Source organism: Choloepus didactylus, chromosome 25 (genome assembly GCF_015220235.1).
Source record: "Choloepus didactylus isolate mChoDid1 chromosome 25, mChoDid1.pri, whole genome shotgun sequence".
In the NCBI taxonomy this organism is placed as follows: Eukaryota; Metazoa; Chordata; class Mammalia; order Pilosa; family Megalonychidae; genus Choloepus; species Choloepus didactylus.
Window position 1 is genome coordinate 4,646,584 of NC_051331.1, and position 20,264 is coordinate 4,666,847.

The following is a 20,264-nucleotide window of genomic DNA, read 5'->3' on the forward strand; positions in this document are numbered from 1 at the left end:
AAATCATTTCCTAGCTGCTTGAAAACAGTCTACATAATTTTTCTAGATCTCTTATCTAATGCTGTAATCATATGATTCTACAATTAGACTAGTTTCAAACATGAATCCCATAGTTAGAAAGAAACCAAGAAGAATATATTTCTTCTCTAACATCAAAGAAAGATAGAAATTGAAGCTCTGCATGACTACAAAGGCCAAGGAACTAAGAAAGATATATTTTTATTTCCTCATTACACCTAGCATTTTTCAGGAGGGATCAATCCCCCTGGTGGCAACTACTAGCAAACTTTGATAGTACCATAACCAATAAAAATGCCTCTTCTTTCCCATAGTAAGAACCCACTTTATTCTATATGTGCAATTTGGCTTCTTTCTGTCATAAATCTCCTCTCCTGAATGTCAGTTCCTGGTGTTATTAGTCCTTATTCTAAAATCTTTAATTGGTGGCAAAGATGTTCTCTCTTCTCTTCATCTAAGGGGATATTATTTAAATGTGTTAGAATTATGTTTGGCCACAATCTTAATGTGATTTCTTATACATCTCTAGCTCATATGAAGCATATTTCACAGCTTTTCTTCCTTAGGCATTTGTGGCTTGCCTATATATTTCAATGCAGTTTGTAGGCCTGCTTCTAGAGACAGAACTTGTATATTCATTTCAGAGAGAGAAAGAGACTTGTAAAGAACTTTGTAAGTCAACTGACCTTTTTCCAATGTGGCATTCCTGATGCTGGGGGAAGACATTAGCAACTTCAGACATGCCCATAACCAGGACTCATTCCTTTCAAGTGCAATTAACTCTCCTGTCTACCAGAAATTTTAATAAGTTCTTAACCACTTGCAATGAGACCCAAGGTTCTTTGTGGGTGATTGGGATGGTTTCCCAATGGATGGAAATGCCCCTGGGCCTCATCACTAAGTTCACTCTCCTGTCTCTGGTCAGCTGTGGACACTGGGTTGCTGGAGTCCCTTGTTCCCCTTGGCATCAAGCTGGGCCATTCCCATTTCCAATGACCCTCTTCTCAGCAATATGTAAATGCTGGGGGCCCAGCAGTTTCCTTGGGGCCCTGGGGCTTTACCTTTCTCAGACTCCTTTTGCTGATGAAAAGTTTTATTCAGGAATGTTTTTAATACATCAGCATTCCAGTTAGCTTTATAGGTGATAGCCTTCTTCCCATCCTTCAGCTGCATCACAATTATAGAACATTTCAGATGTAATTTTCACCAGTGCTGAGATTGGTAACTTCAGTCCACCTTAACTTTCAGTAATTTCTGATGAATGTTGGAGCACTCTGACAAATAAAAGACTGAATTACATTGCATTCATTTATTGGATCCTCTGGGCTTATATGAGTAAGTTTTAGGTAAGCTTCAAATAATCATTCTCAAAACATGGATGGATTTTCATCCGGCTGTTAGACAACCTCCAGATTTTTATTAAAGTTATTTTGTTTAGGAACTCCATTTCTTAGTGTCACAATTTTGCCTGCTCTATAGTGATCTAATTTTGTTCTGCCAGCTTGTTTACTTGGGTCTGAATATTGTGGAATAGCCAGATTTGCTGGGGCATGAACTGGATTTTCTAGTTTAACACTGGGTAAACAAGTAGCAAAACTGAGCCCTTTTAATTCTAATTATCCTTTCTTCTAAGGTTACAGCACATTTAACAAAGTTTGTATATCAGTGCACTTAGGTTTATGCATGACAAAAATAAACTTAAACATGTTTTTCATTTTCCTGGGATCCTCTTGATAACTGGAGACCCAGTTCTTCTAGTTGTGTAGATCTGAGGTAGAGAAAGGAGTTTTCTCATACATTGTATCTATTTCAGCTCTGCCTGAAGTTCATATCACTCATGATATGAGGTGGGAAGGCCATTTTGGGAAAAATTCATAGGCATGAGGGGCTTGTTCTCAGCTTTCTGACAAGGTGCCAGAGGGAGAGGAAGAGGAGGGAGTGGCCAAGTTGTAGGTTTTGGGGGTGGAGGGTGGGGTGGGGAAGGAGTGCAAAAATTGCAAACGCTACCAGGAGGGGGAGGGGGAGTGTGGGACCCAGAAGCAGGGGCCTAGAATTCAAGGCCACTGATGTTTCCACCTGGAGTTCAAAAGCCTCATCCACCTGGGGGCAGGGAATCTTAGCCAGCACTGTTTTATACTGGGGGCTAGGGCTTTCCTTTATTTCATCTGGAGCTTATAAGGAGAAGCTAGGCCATTGACTGGCCATTTAAACATCATGCCTGAAACATTCTCCCCGGAAATTTTTATACTAAGATAGAGCCATCAAAAGCTGCACATATAGAATTTTATCTTATTTGTTCATTATCTTACAAAATAAATTTAGTTGCAAAATAACATTATGTTTTACTGCTCCCTGGCTTGGCCACTTGTGGCCATCCACTAATTTATACTGAGACCAAATTCCTTTGCATAAATATTTTATGCTTCTTTTTGTCATGGGCTCATACCCAAACAGTTTTAATTCTTACGAATGCTATTTAAAGGTTCATCCTTTTTAATTTTATTAATTTCTCACTTGCATTCTTTCCCATTTAAAGAAAAACACTTTTTAGATGACTTGAGGTAAAAACAGGACAAGACATAACACAAAACAAAATCTTAACCAAACCACAAACAAAACCAAGACCACGAATCAAAGCCAAGTCCTAGGCGACCAAGTCTCGATGGCCTTATGTGCCACTGGGCACCCAAATAACCAAAACCTAGGCACCAAATTCAGTGACCTCTCTTAATGCCAGGGGCTGCTTCCTTCCAAACCAAGTCGCAAAGGCTAATCCCCCATGTCTGGGGCTGCTCCCTCCAAAAATATTCGCGTAAATCTATGTGCCACTGAGCACCCAAGCCGAGTGTGGTCTCCCACTCACAGCTCCAGCAGTTTATATGTCACCGAAGAAGAAACAAACAGCCCATAAACAGAAGACAGCAACAAGAACCAAAGAAACAAGGCCAAGGCTTGTACAAGCACATGAGTTGTCCACACTCACTCACCAAACCTGTTTTCCTCTGCAGCAGCGGCCGCTGGGGTCCCGGATGCGGGGGGACAAGAAACCCTCTCGTCCCGCTGTCGGAGGAAAGTCTCTCCGTCAGCCGCGGAGCTAAGGTGAGAACGTCCCACCTCGGGGGTCCAGGAACTCAGAACAGCAGGGGGTTCAGACTTTGTGTCCCAGGCTCGGCGCGAAAACTGAAGCAGGGGCACTTCCGGGATCTGGGTTTGTCGCTCGGCGCAGCCTCATGACGTCACAGCGCGCCAGGCTGAAGAGGAAGAGAGGGTTAACTTACACCAGTGGGAGAACGGGGTAAGATATTCCAAATCAGTCTCCTCCAAGTGATTGTTCAGTTGGCTCAACCCATTAGAGACAAACAGAGCTAATGATCTTAGTTAACATGTAACAGGAGAATTTCACTATTTTATCGTACTGTTTTTAGGATTTACACTGGGAAATGTGCCCCTCAAGTCTAGGGAGATAGAGGAAAGGCTGATTTCTATCTGGGAGGTTTAAGAAAATAGATTAAAGCTTATTTAGTTTTTTGGGCAGACTGATATTTACATATGGCTGCAGACCTTATTTACATCTTGCTCCTTTGTGAGACAAAATTTTCACTCCCCACCTGCTTTCGATTTTAAGGCTACATTTAAAAGATGCTTTATGGTGACATTTTAGGGTGAATTTACAATTTCCTGCTTGCTTACAGTTTTAAGATTATATTAAAAAGGTTACTGTTACAGAATGGTGCCAGGCTTGGTTTAGCACTCTGCTCTTTCTGTCTCAGAATTCCTATAGTTTCATCTTTGAATTTGTCTTTTGTAAATGCAGTGGGACAATGGAGGATGCATGTGAGCAGAAGAGTTATATGCAATACACACTCCTCCTTCCCCCATCACATACAGCATTTGTATATAGTGTTCCTGCTGCCTTATGAGTACAGAATTCTGGTGGACCTAATAGGTCAATGAGACCATAATAAGTACAGGGCAGGTGTTTATGTCTACAACTGAATAACTGGGGACATTGACACCTGGGAGGCCATGATTTCCATTTACACCAGAACTGGCTTCAAACTCAGAAGGAAGACTATGACATTCTAAGGAACACAGATGATCAAGGAACCCTATCATACCCTTTCTTACTAATTACTTCCTTGCACTAGGCAACCACTTATGCTGAAAATGATCATAGAAGGACAAGCAAAGATGGGGCAACTCATAGCTCCTTTCCATTTTGGTCCTTCCTTACTCATCATTGAGCTATAGATACAGTGTTTATAGTATGTGCACAATGTAGCAAGAAGTACAGTTAATTTTTTTTCAATATTTCCATCATTCTGGTAAAAACAAAATGTATATGTATGTTTGAGCAATGAAAAATGAATTATGAAATTTTAGTGAGTCCTTATGCAAGTTTAATACTCTCATATTTGCATTTAAGACTAGCATTGCCCCATATAAAGATGGATGGTAAAATCCATGGTAATAGTTTAATTTTTTAAATTTTTCTTTATTTAGAAAGAAATTATATAGCAAACAAAAAATTGTGAGAGAGACTGCAGAATGAATGAAATAGCTCTATATTTTAGTATCTGTAATGGCACTTTTCTCCTGCTTTTTACATAGTGCCTCACATTTTCTATTTTGAACTGGGATCTGCAAATTCTGTAGCCAGTCCTACCTCCCTGCCACAGTGATTGTTTCAAAATGGGCATATGATTTATTCCAGGCCAATGAGACTGAGATCATGATTGCATTTTTCTGGAGCAAGGAAACATAGAAGCCCTCCCTCCACTGTAAACTGAGAGTATATATATCAGAAGACACTGGTCATCATTTGCTGCCTGAAGATAAAAACAGCGCAGATGCCAGCTAAGCCCAGAGATAGGGAAGGTTTCCTGATACCATCATCTGAGCACATGAGACCAGCCAGGCCTAACCATAACATGTTCCCTTTTTGCTCAAAACTGTTGGGATCAAGTTTCAATTATTCACACCAAAACAGTCCTGCTATTATAATCCCCTTGCCCAAAGGTCTTTGCTCTGTCCCTGCCCCCTTTGCCTGTGTAATAAAAGTGACCCTCTGGGGTGACAATGGGATTGGGAAAGCCATAAGGACCATACTCCACTTTGTCTAGTTTATGGATGGATGAGTAGAAAAATAGGGGAAGGAAACAAACAGACAAAGGTACCCAGTGTTCTTTTTTACTTCAATTGCTCTTTTTCACTCTAATTATTATTATTGTTATTCTTGTGTGTGTGCTAATGAAGGTGTCAGGGATTGATTTAGGTGATGAATGTACAACTATGTAATGGTACTGTAAACAATCGAAAGTACGATTTGTTTTGTATGACTGCGTGGTATGTGAATATATCTCAGTAAAATGATGATTAAAAAAAAAAAAAGTGACCCTCTGGAGTTTTGCATTCATGTTAGACCACTTTTGCCAGTATGCAAACTGCATACCCAACATATTCTGGCCACCACAGTCTTCTCTTGGCTATACCTTCTTACCTGTGACTTTCTTCACAACCCCATTCTCCATCTAGAGACCCTATATCCACATTGTTATAGACCCTATATCCACATCCCATTCTTCAGTGGTTTGGTTCTTCAATCTCTTAGAGATAATTTCATTGTTCTCTCTGACATAATTTTCACCCAAACACACACAACACAGACAAGCAGGTCTCACACATTCTTAAAATCTGGGATAAAGATTAACATTAACAAAGCTTGAAGTATTATAATTAAAAAAATCTGTTTGACAGTGCTCTCAAGTAAGTAAGTCCCTTCAGACCCTGAAAATTTTAAATGCAAGTTAATTATCTAGTGAGCATAATTGGAAATAACATTAAATGGAGTGAATGCGCAGAGCTGTCAATAGAAAAAAATCCAGAAATAAACAAAAAAAAAAAATGCTTACTTTAGGTAAATAAAGTGAAAGGTGAAGAAAGAAAAATGTCTTTTTAAAGGTGTGTAAACAAAACCAAACCAAACAGAACATGCGTATCAAATAATTGGTTTGTATCTTACCCCCTTATGGTATAGGGGAGAAAATAAATATAAATGATGTTAAGTGATTTTCCCCAAGGCCACAGAGCACCAATAAAGAACATAGCCACCATATGGAGCAGGCTGGGATTTGAGGAGACCAGGTCTCTCTTCATGACTACCCCATATTTTTATCTTTTTTGTCTTAACCTCCCTGTGATTTCCTCTATTAAAATGAGACTCTGCTCTACCATGTAGATTCACTGAAGGGTCATTATTCTAAATATGCAAGAGGTGTGAAATAGGAGGTTTATATTTGGATTTTCCTGTTATCACCATCTGTTTATCAGTTAATTTTAAAAGGAAAAATGAGAAAGTAAGTTCACAGGGTTATATACATGGGTGAGTCTCTTCATTAGGCAATATCTACCATTTTTCAGGGTTCTTTTACTCAACCCAGCTGTGAGTAACATGTAACTGGCTCTTATAGTACTAAATACATGCAGCTTGAGGGAGCAGACTCAATAAATTCTGGATTTTGAAAACACTATTTGGTGTGAATGAGTTGGAGGACAGGACATCTTAAATCCTGCACACAAAGTAACAGATAGGGAAAAGATTGGAAAAATATGAGAAGCATCTCAGGGAACTGAATGATGACATGAAACACATGAATATACATGTTATAAGTGTCCCAGAAGGAGAAGAGAAGGAAAAAGTAGTGGAAAATATAATAGAGGAAATAATCAATGAAAACTTCCCAATTCTTGTGAAACACATAAAATTACAGGTCCAAGAAGCACAGTGTACCCCAAACAAAATTGATCCAAATAGACCTACTCCAAGACACTTATCAGATTTTCAAATGTGAAAGACAGAGAGAGAATTCTGAAAGCAGCAAGAGAAAAGCAATCCATCACATACAAGGAAGATCAAAAAGACTAAATGCAGAACTCCAGCAGAAACCATGGAGGTGAGATGACAGTGGTATGATATATTCTAGATATTGAAAGAGAAAAAAACTGCCAACTAAGAATGCTATATCTGAGAAAGTTGTCCTTCAAAAATGATGGAGAGTTTAAAATATTTACAGATAAACAGACACTGAGAGGGTTTGTGAACGAGAGTCTTCCTCTACAGGAAATACTGAAATGACCACTATTGACAGGAAAAGACAGGAGAGAGCAGCTTGGAGAAGAGTGTAGAAATGAAGATATCAGGAGACAGAAAGTGTTTAGTGACTGGGCATTTGATGTTGAAGGAATATAGAATGTCCTGGAGGATTGATAATGTAGATCCAGAAATGGATAGCACAATACTGTGTGGTGGTAGTCTGATGTTGTAGGTACACCAATAAAAGAAGGCTATCAATATATTTGAAAAAGGAGGGTAGGGGTATGTATGACACCAGAGAGAAAGATGGAAGATAAAGCCTGGGACTATATAACTTAGTGAAACATAGAGTGGTCAATGAGTGTGATTAAATGTACAAATAGAATAATGTTTTTGCATGAGGGAGCACCAAGAAGGAATGAAGTTGTGAGGTATACAACTAGATAAATTGACCATGAAGACAGTAGGTTGAGTGAATAAGCCAGAGATGAAATGACAACCCTTTTATTGCCTCCCTAATATGGACAAATAATAATGTGCAAACTCTGAGAATTAAATCTGGGAGCATGGAGAATGAGGGGAGGGCTTATGTAAGGGTTCCTAGACTGTGAGCCCTTTGAGCAGTTACACCTATTCATGAGTTGCAACAATTATTTCTAAAGTTTGAGATTCTGAACTGTTTGCATGTGACATGATCAGAACCTGGAGCTTCAGGTTTCTGTGTGGTGCCTGGAACCCAGAGACAGAGTTCAGCAGCTGTGAGTGTCAGCATTGCCCCCAAGAATCAACTGTAAAAGAGACTGAAAAAGAGATCAGACCTTGATTGGAGATATGAAAGAAATGGACTTGCTTGATATTGGGGTAGATCAGACTAAAGGATAGAGGATATTACCTGGGTTTTAAAATGTGGCTTCTGTGTGGGACCAATGGAAGAGATGTTTATTTGGTGCAAAATCTACATTTTCTGTAGCACACTATATAATTTAACTTGTATGGTCAGTTTACTCAAATACTCTAATTACATGGAACCTTGACTAGAAAGTGAGATCTCATTGGTTTGTACAGGTTAGCATGAAGCCCTGATACAACCCAGAGTAATTTGGACAGAGAATAAAAAGTATCTACAAAACCCACTTGAAGGATTAGGGAAAAATGCAGAAATATTTAACCTTTCCAACTGGGGAATTTCTGCTATCCTCACAAGCATTGGTGACTATTAGCTTGATGGATCAGAACCTTGATTTTCGGGTTTGCGCTTATGAGACTTGTTACTGCAAAGGAGAGGCTAAGCCTACTCATAATTGTGCCTGAGAGTTACCCCCTGAGTTCCTCTTTTGTTGCTCAGATGTGGACTCTCTCTCTAAGCCAACTTGGCAGGTGAGCTCTCTGCCCTCCCCCCGACAAAGGACATGAACCATGGTTTGTAACCATGACCTCCATGGTTACAAATCTCCCTAACAATGTGGGTAGTCACTCCCAGGCATGAGCCTGTACCCTGCATCATGGGGTTGAGAAAGACTTCTGGACCAAAAAGGGGGAAGAGAAATGAAAAAACATAAAGTTTCATTAGCTGTGAGATTTCAAGTGGAGTTGAGAGGTCATTCTGGAGTTAACTCTTATGCATTATATAGATATCCCACTTTAGTTTTTAGTTTATCAGAATAGTTAGAAGGAAATATCTAAAACAGTTGAACTGCAATCCCGTATCTGTGATGCTTGAAAGCAAGCATATAACTATGTGGCTTATATGGTGTAACTGTGTGATTGTGAAAACCTATGTTTTACACTCCCTTTACCCAGTGTGCAGACAAATGAGTAGAAAAATGGGGACAAAAAGTAAATGATTAATATGGGGAAGGAGGGGTATGGGATATTTTGAGTGTTCTTTCTACTTTTATTTTTACTCTTATTTTTCCTTTTTGGAGTAATGAAAATGTTCAAAAATGACTGTGGTGATGAATACACAACTATGTGATGATACAGTGAACAATTGTTTTACACTTTGGATGATTGTACAGTATGTGAATATATTTCAATTAAAAATGGTAAAAAAATAAAAAAGGTCATACAACATAACCAAATGAGGTTCATCCCAGGTATGTGAGGGTGGTTAAACATTAGAAAATCTATCAATGTTGTATAACACCTTAAGAACTCAAAATGGAAAAATTAAATGATTATCTCAATACATGCTGAGAAAACACTCAACAAAATTCAGGATCATTTTTTATATAAACACTTCAAAGTATATGAATTGAAGGAAACTTCCTCAATATGATAAAGGGCATATATGAAAAACCCATAGCCAGCATAGTCCTCAAAGGTGGGAGACAGAAAGTCTTCCCTCTAAGACTGGAAACAAGACAAGGATGCCTGTGGTCACCACTATTACTCAACATTGTATTGGAGCTCTAGTCAGAGCAATCCAGCAAGACAAAGAAATAAAAGCCATCAAAATCAGAAAGGAAGCAGAAAACTGTAATATTTATAGATGATATGATCATATATTTGGACAATCCTGAGTAATTGATGACACAACTACTTGAGCTGATAAACAAATTTAGAAAAATGGTGGGATATAAGATTAATGCACATGTCATTAGTATTTCTATACACTAGAAATGACCTAAATGAAGAGAAACTCAAGAAAAGAATTCCATTCATAATAGTGACAACAACAAAAAGTGAGGTACTTAGGAATAAATTTAACCAAGGATATAAAAGACCTGTAAATGGAAAGTTATATAACTTTACTAAACCAAAAAATAAAAAATAAAAAGAGGTCCTTAACAGCTGGAAAGATATTCCATGTTCATGGAAATGAAGGCTAAGTATTGTTAAGATGTCAATCCTACCCAAACTGATCTACAGATTCAATGCATTTCAAAACCAGATTCCAACAATTTTACATTGGAAAAGTTAGTTATCAAAATTATTTGGAAGGAGAAGGGGCCTCAAATGGCTAAAAACATTCTAAAAACGGAAAAATAAGGGGTGGTACTTACACTTCCAGACTTTGAAGCATACTATAAAGCCACAGTAGTCAAAACAACATGGTATTGGCACAAAGATAGACATATTAATCTATGTAATTGAATTGAGAATTCAGAAACAGAAACGCAGATCTAGAGTTGGCCGATTTTTTTATAAGGCTCCCAAATCCACTGAACAGGGACAGAACAGTCTCATCAACAAGTGGGGATGGGAGAGCTGGATATCCATATCCAAAGAATGAAAGAGGACCCATACCCCCTATACATAAATTAACTCAAAGTGGATCAAAGACCTTAATATAAGAGACAGTACCATAAAACTCCTAGAAGATAATGTAGGGAAACAACTTCAAGACCTAGTATTAGGAGGTAGCTATTTAGACCTTACACCCAAAGCACAAGCAAAGAAAGAAAAAACAGAAAAATGGGAACTCCTTGAAATCAAAAGCTTCTGTACATCAATGAAATTTGACAAAAAGGTGAAGAAGCAACCAATACAATGAGAGAAAATATTTGGAAACCATGTATTTGATACAAGACTGACATCATGCATACATGAAGAAATCCAAAAACTCAATGGCAATAGTACAAACAGCCCAATTATAAAATGGGTTAAATATATGAAAAGACATTTCTCTGAAGAGGAAATACAAATTGCTGAAGAACACATGAAAAAATATTCATCTTCTCTAGCTATTAAGGAAATGTAAATCAAGACCGCAAAGAGATATCATCTCACACCAGTTAGAATGGCTGTCATTAAACAAAGCAGAAACTACAAATGCTGGAGAGGATGTGGAGAAATTGGAGCTTTTATTCATTGCTGGTGGGACTGTAAAGTGGTAGAGCCACTCTGGAGGATAGTCTGGTGGTTCCTTAGAAAACTAGATATTGAGTTACCCTATGATCCAGAAATTTCACTTCTTGGTATATACGCAGAAGATCTAAAGGCAGTGACGTGAACACATATTTGCACACTGATGTTCATAGTGGCATTCTTCACAATTGCCAAGAGATGGAAACAATCCAAGTGTCCTTCAACAGATGAATGGATAAACAAAATGTGGTACATACATGTGATGGAATTCTATGCAACAGTAATAAGGAGTGAGGTCTTGAAACATATGACAACATGGACGAACCCGGAAGATACAATGCATAGTGAAATAAGCCAGACGCAAAAGGAGAGATGTTGTATGTTGCCACTAATGAGAACTCTATTAAAAATGAAAATAAGTGTATCATATTGTATAATATAGGGAACTTAGAGATAGGAGGAAGCCAGTGAAGGAGGAATGATAATCTAATATGTACATATATGATAATGAGGGTGAACTTAATGGTATGGGAATGGTCAGGTGTGATTATGGTTCATTAATGGGGTTATAAGTATCAGTGATGCATTGAGGACAAACATGTTTGTAAATGGTTGTTTAAAGGCATGTAACCCACAGAGTAGCACTACAAATATAAAAAAGTGTTAACATGATATATTTATAAGGCATGACACAGGTACAAATACATTAACAACCAAGTGGTATATGGTACACATATTATAGACTATATATAATTTTATTTATATATAGTCTATAATATTTAATATTTAATAGGAATATTAAATATTTAATAGGAATATCTTACCAGCACTACACTAATATTTTAGTGCTGAAAATTCAGCAGCAGATTGTCTTCAGCACTGAAACCATGGAATACAATGAATTAAGTCAAATTATTTTTAAAAATGAATAGAAAAAAACAGGTGTTTTCAATATATAATTATTGAAGAGATAGACTCCTAGAAATTAGGCAAATAGATTATTTTTCTAAACATTAGGAAAGTTTATAGAATCAGATCTCCCAGTGTTTGATCTCTATTAAACATGACAAATTTCTAAACTTCAGACAAAGGATCCTTTTATACTGTTGCACATCTGAAGAGTTTTTCTAAGGCTTGCTTTAGGTCCTTGTTTCTAAGACTGTAGATAAAGGGGTTCAGCATGGGAGTGACCACCGTGTACATCACTGAGGCTATTGCACTTGCCCTTGAAGTTTGGGCAACAGCAGAACTAAGATACACTCCAAGACCTGTACCATAAAACAGGGACACTACTGAGAGGTGAGACCCACATGTGGAAAATGCTTTATACTTGCCTCTAGCTGACAAAATCCTCAAAACAGAGGAGACAATCTTAGAGTAAGAGAAAAGGATCCCAGTGAGTGGAATAACACCCACAAGTCCAACTGCAGAATATTTCACTATATCATTGGGGAATGTGTCAGAACAAGCAAGTTGAACTACCTGAGAAAGTTCACAGAAAAAGTGGGAGATTTCCAACTCTCTACAAAAAGACAATCGCAAAACCATCAAGTCATGTAAAAGAGAGACCAGAACACTCAATAACCAGGATGCCAGCAGCAGGAGGCCGCAGAGCTGGGGGTTCATGATGACCGTGTAGTTCAGGGGGTGACAGATGGCCACAAAGCGGTCATAGGCCATCACAGCCAGGAGGAAGTTGTCTAATACTGCAAAAAGCATAGAAAAATACATCTGGCTGAGGCAGCCTTCATAGGTTATGATTTTGGTTCCTGTCTGGATGTTCACCAACCTCTTTGGGACAGTGGTGGAAGTGAAAAAGATATCTGCAAAAGACAGGTTAGAGAGGAAGAAGTACATGGGTGTGTGGAGGTGGGAGTCATAGGTGATGGCCAGGATGATGAGCAGGTTCCCCATGAAGGTGACCAGGTATATCATCAGGAACAGCCCAAAGAGGAGGGGCTGTACTTTGGTATCTTCTGAGAGTCCCAGGAGGATAAATTCTGACACGTGTGTTTGGTTTCCTGTTTCCATGTATCTGTAACTACTGGAAAAGAGCCCAGAGTAAGGCAAATTTAGCCACAAGCAGGTATCAGCACATTCACATAAGTGTTATGGTTTGCATGGTAAACAGATTTAATTAATACTTATTTGTTATATAGAGAGCTAGTGCCCTTTATCTGAAAATATCAAGGTAAGTAAATGTTCCTGTTTCTCCATTATGCTATTGCTGACTAGCCATCCTTGTCCATAACTGTAAGCTTTTTCCCAAGGCCATATTTCCTGCTACAAAGTGTCTTAGACTTTACTTTATTCAACAAACTATTTGACCAGTTATTTTGTACCATATGATGAAAAAGTTGGGGTTATGGATACTGGTGATAGTTCCACAATATTTTCAATGTAATTAATATTACAAATTGCACTATTGAAAATGATTAAAGATGGGAAACTTTAAGCTGTATATTCCTTACTACAGTAAAATGTTTAAAGTAATTAACTAACTAATTAGAGGTATTACATCTTCATGGATTAGGACACACAATATTGTAAGATGCCATGCCTTCCCAATCTGATCTAATACTAAACCAGTCCCATTCTAAATTTCAGCAGGATTTTTTTTTTTGCATATTGACAAACTAATTCTAAAGTTTATATGGATAAGCAAAAGACCTAGATTGCCAAAACAATACCAAAGAAAAAGTACAAAGTTGGAGGATCCATAAGACACAAAAATCAACAGTGTTGTGTTCTTGAAAAAGAAACATAGACTAACCTTAGAGAACCCAGAAGAGATCCATTCAAATGCAGTCACCTGATCTTCCACCAAAGAGCAAGAGCAATTCAATGGAGAAAGAATGGGTCTTTACAATGAACAGTGCTGGAGCAACGGGATGCACAAATTCAAAACAAAAAAAAGAAAACAGAATTTAGTCACAGATTGTATAAATTTCACAAAAATTACATCCAAATGGATCACTCAGTTATAAGTAAAATGAAGTAGTATAAAGCTTCTAGAATAAAATATACAAGAAAATCTAGGGATCAACGGTTTGATGATGAGATTTAGATATAGCACTGAATGCATGACCCATGAGAAAAGAAAATTTATAAGTTGGACTTTAATAAAATTTAAAATATCTCCTCCATAAAAGACATTGATAAGGGAATGAAAAGAAGGTCCATAGACTTGATGAAAATATTTGCAAGCACTTACCTAATAAAAAACTTGTATTAAAATATACAAAGAGTTCTTAACACCAACTCTAAGAAAGTGAACATCCAATTTAAAAAATGGGCAAAAGACCTCTCTCTCTGGCTAAGCCAACTGGGCAGGTGAAATCACTGCCTGCCCCCGTATGTGGGATCAGACACCCAGTGGAGTGAATCTCCCTGGCAACATGGAATATGACTCCCGGGGAGGAATGTAGACCCGGCATCGTGGGATGGAGAACATCTTCTTGACCAAAAGGGGGATGTGAAAGGAAATGAAATAAGCTTCAGTGGCAGAGATATTCCAAAAGGAGCCGAGAGGTCACTCTGGTGGGCACTCTTACGCACACTTTAGACAACCCTTTTTAGGTTCTAAAGAATTGGGGTAGCTGGTGGTGGATACCTGAAACTATTAAACTACAACCCAGAACCCATGAATCTCGAAGACAGTTGTATAAAAATGTAGCTTATGAGGGGTGACAATGTGATTGGGAAAGCCATATGGACCACACTCCCCTTTGTCTAGTTTATGGACGGATGAGTAGAAAAAAGGGGGAAGGAAAAGAAACAAACAAAGGCACCCAGTGTTCTTTTTTACTTTAATTGCTCTTTTTCACTTTAATTTTTATTCTTGTTACTTTTGTGTGTGTGGTAATGAAGGTGTCAGGGATTTGGTTTTTGGGATAAATGCACAACTATGTAATGGTACTGTGAACAACTGAATGTATGCTTTATTTTGTATGATTGCATGGTATGTGAATATATCTCAATAAAATGAATTTTAAAAATGGGCAAAAGATCTGAAAAGAAACCTACATAAAGAAGAAATACAGTTGGAAATAAGCATGAAAAGATCTCAACATCATTGGTAATTAGGAAACTTCAAAATTAAACTGCAGTGATATATCACCACACATATATTAGAATAGCTAAAACCTAAACACTGACAATAGCAATGGCTGGTGAGGTTGGGGAGCAAAATGGGCTCTCATTCATTGCTAGTGAGATTACAAAATGGTGCTGTCAGAAGATAGTTTGGCAGTCTCTTAAACTAAGCGTAGTCTTAGCATATGTGATGATTTGGAGCTGTACATATCTCAAAAAAACATGTTCTTAAACTTAACCCATTACTGTGGATGTGAACTCATTGTAGGTGGGAAATTTGGATGAGGTTACTTCAGCTGAAAGGTAGACCAAGTCATTCAGGATGGGTATAAATCCTATTACTGGAGTCCTTTAAAGCAGAATGAAATTCATACAAATAGAAGCCATGGGAAGCAAAAAGCTGAAGGTCAATGGAATCCAGAAAAGAAGGGAAAGGCCAGGAGAAGTCACCATGTGACAAAGGAGCCCAGGACAAGGATCACTGGTAGGCAGCCCAAGAATGCCACCGTCTTCAGGAAGAAAGCATCACTTTGATGATGCCTTGATTTGGAATTTTTCCTAGTCTCAAATACACAAGCTAGTAAATTTCCATTGTGTAAGTCAACTCATTGCTTGGTATTTGCTTAAGAGACAAGGAAACTAACACACCATAAATCCAGCAATTGTGTTCTTAGATATATATAGAGCTTTTTGAAAACTTAAGTCTACACAGAAATCCACAAATGAATGCTTATAGCAGCTTTATTTATAGTCTCCAAAATCTGAAAACAACCATGATGTCTTTTAATAGATGAATGAAAAACACACTGAGATTTCTCTTTATGGTGTAATATCATGCTGTGATAAAGAGAAATGTTCTAGCCAGCTGCAAAAGACAAGGATGAATCCTAAATGATTGCTGCTAATTGAAAGAAACCAGTCAAAAAATGCTGCACATATATGATTTTAATTTTATGACCTTCTGGATAAGGCAAACGAATAGAGACAATAGAATGATTACTAGTTACCAGGAGTTTGGGAGGAGAAGAGAAGGGTTGAAGGTGAAGTACAGTGGAAGTTTTAGAGCAGTGAAACTACTCTGAATACTACTGTTGTAGACATGTGATACTATGCATTTGTTAAAACCTTTTGAACTTTACAACACAAAAGGTGAATCTTACTGTATTCAAATAAAAATTCATTTACAAGATCACGGGAACAAGAGGATGGAACCCAATGTTTTGCAAACAATCTGTGTTACAAATGAATGGCGTGCTCTCACTGAAGGGACTGAGGGAAAAGGTGTTGAATCTACTAATATTGGACATGAATGGGGTTGTAAAAGGAAATCAATAGAAATTGTACATGAGTATAGGGCTGTAACTGATAAAGTTATATCACAGCAGGGTAAGGATAAACAGTTCTCTTACTTCCACACATGTACACTGGCATCAAGCTATTAAGTAAATGAATGGTAGATCAGGGGAATATATTTCCAACTGTGCAGTGGGAGGTTGCAGATTAGCAAAGGGAGGAAGTGAGACTTCTGTGTGGCAATGACAGAGTGGGAAACAGCAAAAAACAACTCATGTGTAAGTTGATAAGGATACCAAGAATTACATTTAGAAATATGCACATATATGTGTAAATGCACATGTCAGTAGACTCACATGTATATCCTTACTCTGTCAGTGGAGAGGGCCCAGAGTTCCTAGAAGCAAGGAGCATAGACAGTGTCCAGACCTTGGTTTTTAGCACCAATCTCCAATAAAAGGCTCCTTGAAGAAATGGCTGAATCTAGGACTGGGGCAAGAAATATACAAGAATAACCTGGAACATAGGGGACTGGTGGTTTGATGGGTTGAGCCCTCTACCACAGGTTTTACCCTTGGGAAGACGGTTGCTGCAAAGGAGAGGCTAGGCCTCCCTATGGTTGTGCCTAAGAGCCTCCTCCCGAATGCCTCTTTGTTGCTCAGATGTGGCCCTCTCTCTCTGGCTAAGCCAACTTGAAAGGTGAAATCACTGCCCTCCCCCCTACGTGGGATCAGACACCCAGGGGAGTGAATCTCCCTGGCAACGTGGAATATGACTCCCGGGGAGGAATGTAGACCCGGCATCGTGGGACGGAGAACATCTTCTTGACCAAAAGGGGGATGTGAAAGGAAATGAAATAAGCTTCAGTGGCAGAGAGATTCCAAAAGGAGCCGAGAGGTCACTCTGGTGGGCACTCTTACGCACACTTTAGACAACCCTTTTTAGGTTCTCAAGAACTGGGGTAGCTGGTGGTGGATACCTGAAACTATCAAACTACAACCCAGAACCCATGAATCTCGAAGACAGTTGTATAAAAATGTAGCTTATGAGGGGTGACAATGGGATTGGGAAAGCCATAAGGACCACACTCCACTTTGTCTAGTTTATGGATGGATGAGTAGAAAAATAGGGGAAGGAAACAAACAGACAAAGGTACCCAGTGTTCTTTTTTACTTCAATTGCTCTTTTTCACTCTAATTATTATTGTTGTTATTTTTGTGTGTGTCCTAATGAAGGTGTCAGGGATTGATTTGGGTGATGAATGTACCACTATGTAATGGTACTGTAAACAATCGAAAGTACGATTTGTTTTGTATGACTGCGTGGTATGTGAATGTATCTCAGTAAAATGAAGATTAAAAAAAAATAATAATAACCTGGAGCATCTTGTAGTCACAGAAAGTAAGTAGTTGATAAAATAAAACCCTCAGTGATAGGGGTATATGAAAGAGACTCAGGGTGCAGCTGAAAAATCTCCCATGGTCAAACTAAAACACCAAAAATAAAGCTGCATGTTATCATAACCCAAGGTAAAAGGTAAATGTTGTGGGTCCATACTAATAGTTGAAAAAAGTAAATATCATGGGTACATATTAATAGTTGAAAAAAGTAAATGTCATGGGTCCATACTAATAGTTGAATAAATACATAAGAAGAGACAAATATCTCATGCATGTGAATTCCAATAATTTATATAGGTAATGCTCTCTCAAGAAGGTGAAGCATAATCCCCAGTGCAAAAGTGAGGGCTTCCACTCTGGAAGTCAGTCTGGCAGTTCCTTAGAAAACTAGATATAGAGTTACCATTCGATCCAGCGATTGCACTTCTCGGTATATACCCGGAAGATCGGAAAGCAGTGACACGAACAGATATCTGCACACCAATGTTCATAGCAGCATTATTCACAATTGCCAAAAGATGGAAACAACCCAAATGTCCTTCAACAGATGAGTGGATAAATAAAATGTGGTATATACACACAATGGAATACTACGCAGCAGTAAGAAGGAACGATCTCGTGAAACATATGACAACATGGATGAACCTTGAGGACATAATGCTAAGCGAAATAAGCCAGGCACAAAAAGAGAAATATTATATGCTACCACTAATGTGAACTTTGAAAAATGTAAACAAATGGCTTATAATGTAGAATGTAGGGGAACTAGCAATAGAGAGCAATTAAGGAAGGGGGAACAATAATCCAAGAAGAACAGATAAGCTATTTAACGTTCTGGGGATGCCCAGGAATGACTATGGTCTGTTAATTTCTGATGGATATAGTAGGAGCAAGTTCACAGAAATGTTGCTATATTAGGTAACTTTCTTGGGGTAAAGTAGGAACATGTTGGAAGTTAAGCAGTTATCTTAGGTTAGTTGTCTTTTTCTTACTCCCTTGTTATGGTCTCTTTGAAATGTTCTTTTATTGTATGTTTGTTTTCTTTTTAACTTTTTTTCATACAGTTGATTTAAAAAAGAAGGGAAAGTTAAAAAAAAAAAAAAAACAAGGAAAAAAAAAGATGTAGTGCCCCCTTGAGGAGCCTGTGGAGAATGCAGGGGTATTCGCCTACCCCACCTCCATGGTTGCTAACATGACCACAGACATAGGGGACTGGTAGTTTGATGGGTTGAGCCCTCTACCACAGGTTTTACCCTTGGGAAGACGGTTGCTGCAAAGGAGAGGCTAGGCCTCCCTATGGTTGTGCCTAAGAGCCTCCTCCCGAATGCCTCTTTGTTGCTCAGATGTGGCCCTGTCTCTCTAGCTAAGCCAACTTGAAAGGTGAAATCACTGCCCTCCCCCCTACGTGGGATCAGACACCCAGGGGAGTGAATCTCACTGGCAACGTGGAATATGACTCCCGGGGAGGAATGTAGACCTGGCATCGTGGGACGGAGAACATCTTGACCAAAAGGGGGATGTGAAAGGAAATGAAATAAGCTTCAGTGGCAGAGAGAATCCAAAAGGAGCCGAGAGGTCACTCTGGTGGGCACTCTTACGCACACTTTAGACAACCCTTTTTAGGTTCTGAACAATTGGGGTAGCTGGTGGTGGATACCCAAAACTTTCAAACTACAACCCAGAACCCATGAATCTCGAAGACAGTTGTATAAAAATGTAGCTTATGAGGGGTGACAAGGGGATTGGGAAAGCCATAAGGACCACACTCCACTTCGTCTAGTTTATGGATGGATGAGTAGAAAAATAGGGGAAGGAAACAAACAGACAAAGGTACCCAGTGTTCTTTTTTACTTCAATTACTCTTTTTCACTCTAATTATTATTCTTGTTATTCTTGTGTGTGTGCTAATGAAGGTGTCAGGGATTGATTTGGGTGATGAATGTACAACTATGTAATGGTACTGTGAACAATCGAAAATACGATTTGTTTTGTATGACTGCGTGGTATGTGAATATATCTCAATAAAATGAAGATTAAAAAAAAAAAAAAAAGACATAATGCTGAGCAAAATAAGCCAGGCACAAAAAGAGATATTGTATGTTACCACTAATGTGAATTCTGTGAAAAATGTACAATGTTTTATACTGTAGAATGTAGGGGACCTAGAGATACCAATTAGTGTAGGGGGAATGATAATCTAATAAGAACAGATAAACTATGGAGGGTAATCTCAATGTTATGGAAATGCTCAGGAATGATTATGGTTTGTAAACTTTCTTGGATATAGTAAAATCATGTTGGAAGCAATAGAGTTATTTTAGGTTTTTTTTTTTCTCTTATTCCTTTGTTTTCTTAGGGGTTGTTAATTTTCTTGGGGTATGGTAGGAACATGTTGGAAGCAATGTAGTTATTTTAGATTATTTGTTTTTCTTACTCCTCTGTTTGGACATGGTTTATTAATTTTCTTGGGGTATGGTAGGAACATATTGGAAGCAAAGTAGTTATTTTAGGTTATTTGTTTTCCTTAATCCATTGCTTTGTTTGAAATGTTGTGG

General features: G+C 38.2%; 2 protein-coding genes across 5 annotated transcripts in view; both read right to left on the bottom strand.

Annotated features, from left to right (window-relative positions):
- The window catches only part of LOC119520503 (zinc finger protein 596-like), a 52,782-nt gene extending 49,533 nt beyond the window's left edge, over positions 1-3,249 (bottom strand). The window contains exons 1-2 of one of the 4 annotated variants that reach the window (XM_037818407.1): positions 3,011-3,249; positions 1,080-1,292 (exon numbers count right to left, since the gene is read on the bottom strand). In XM_037818407.1, the coding sequence (XP_037674335.1) occupies positions 1,080-1,191 (112 nt within the window). In that variant the 5' untranslated portion in view covers positions 1,192-1,292; positions 3,011-3,249. Of the gene's footprint in view, positions 1-1,079; positions 1,293-3,005 lie in introns of all 4 variants that reach the window. The other 3 variants (XM_037818406.1, XM_037818409.1, XM_037818408.1) reach the window with 3 other exon arrangements.
- Positions 3,250-12,019: 8,770 nt separating this feature from the next.
- Positions 12,020-13,703, bottom strand: LOC119520505 (olfactory receptor 7C1-like). The gene is made up of 2 exons (XM_037818410.1): positions 13,695-13,703; positions 12,020-12,965 (listed from the first exon to the last, which is right to left on the bottom strand). Exon 2 carries the CDS (start codon positions 12,950-12,952, stop codon positions 12,020-12,022), a length of 933 nt encoding a protein of 310 aa, XP_037674338.1. The 5' UTR covers positions 12,953-12,965; positions 13,695-13,703.
- Between the last annotated feature and the right edge of the window lie 6,561 nt (positions 13,704-20,264).

Excerpts from the sequence above, each read along its gene's own strand:
- LOC119520505 (XM_037818410.1), bottom strand. The coding sequence starts at position 12,952 with ATGGAAACAGGAAACCAAACACACGTGTCAGAATTTATCCTCCTGGGA.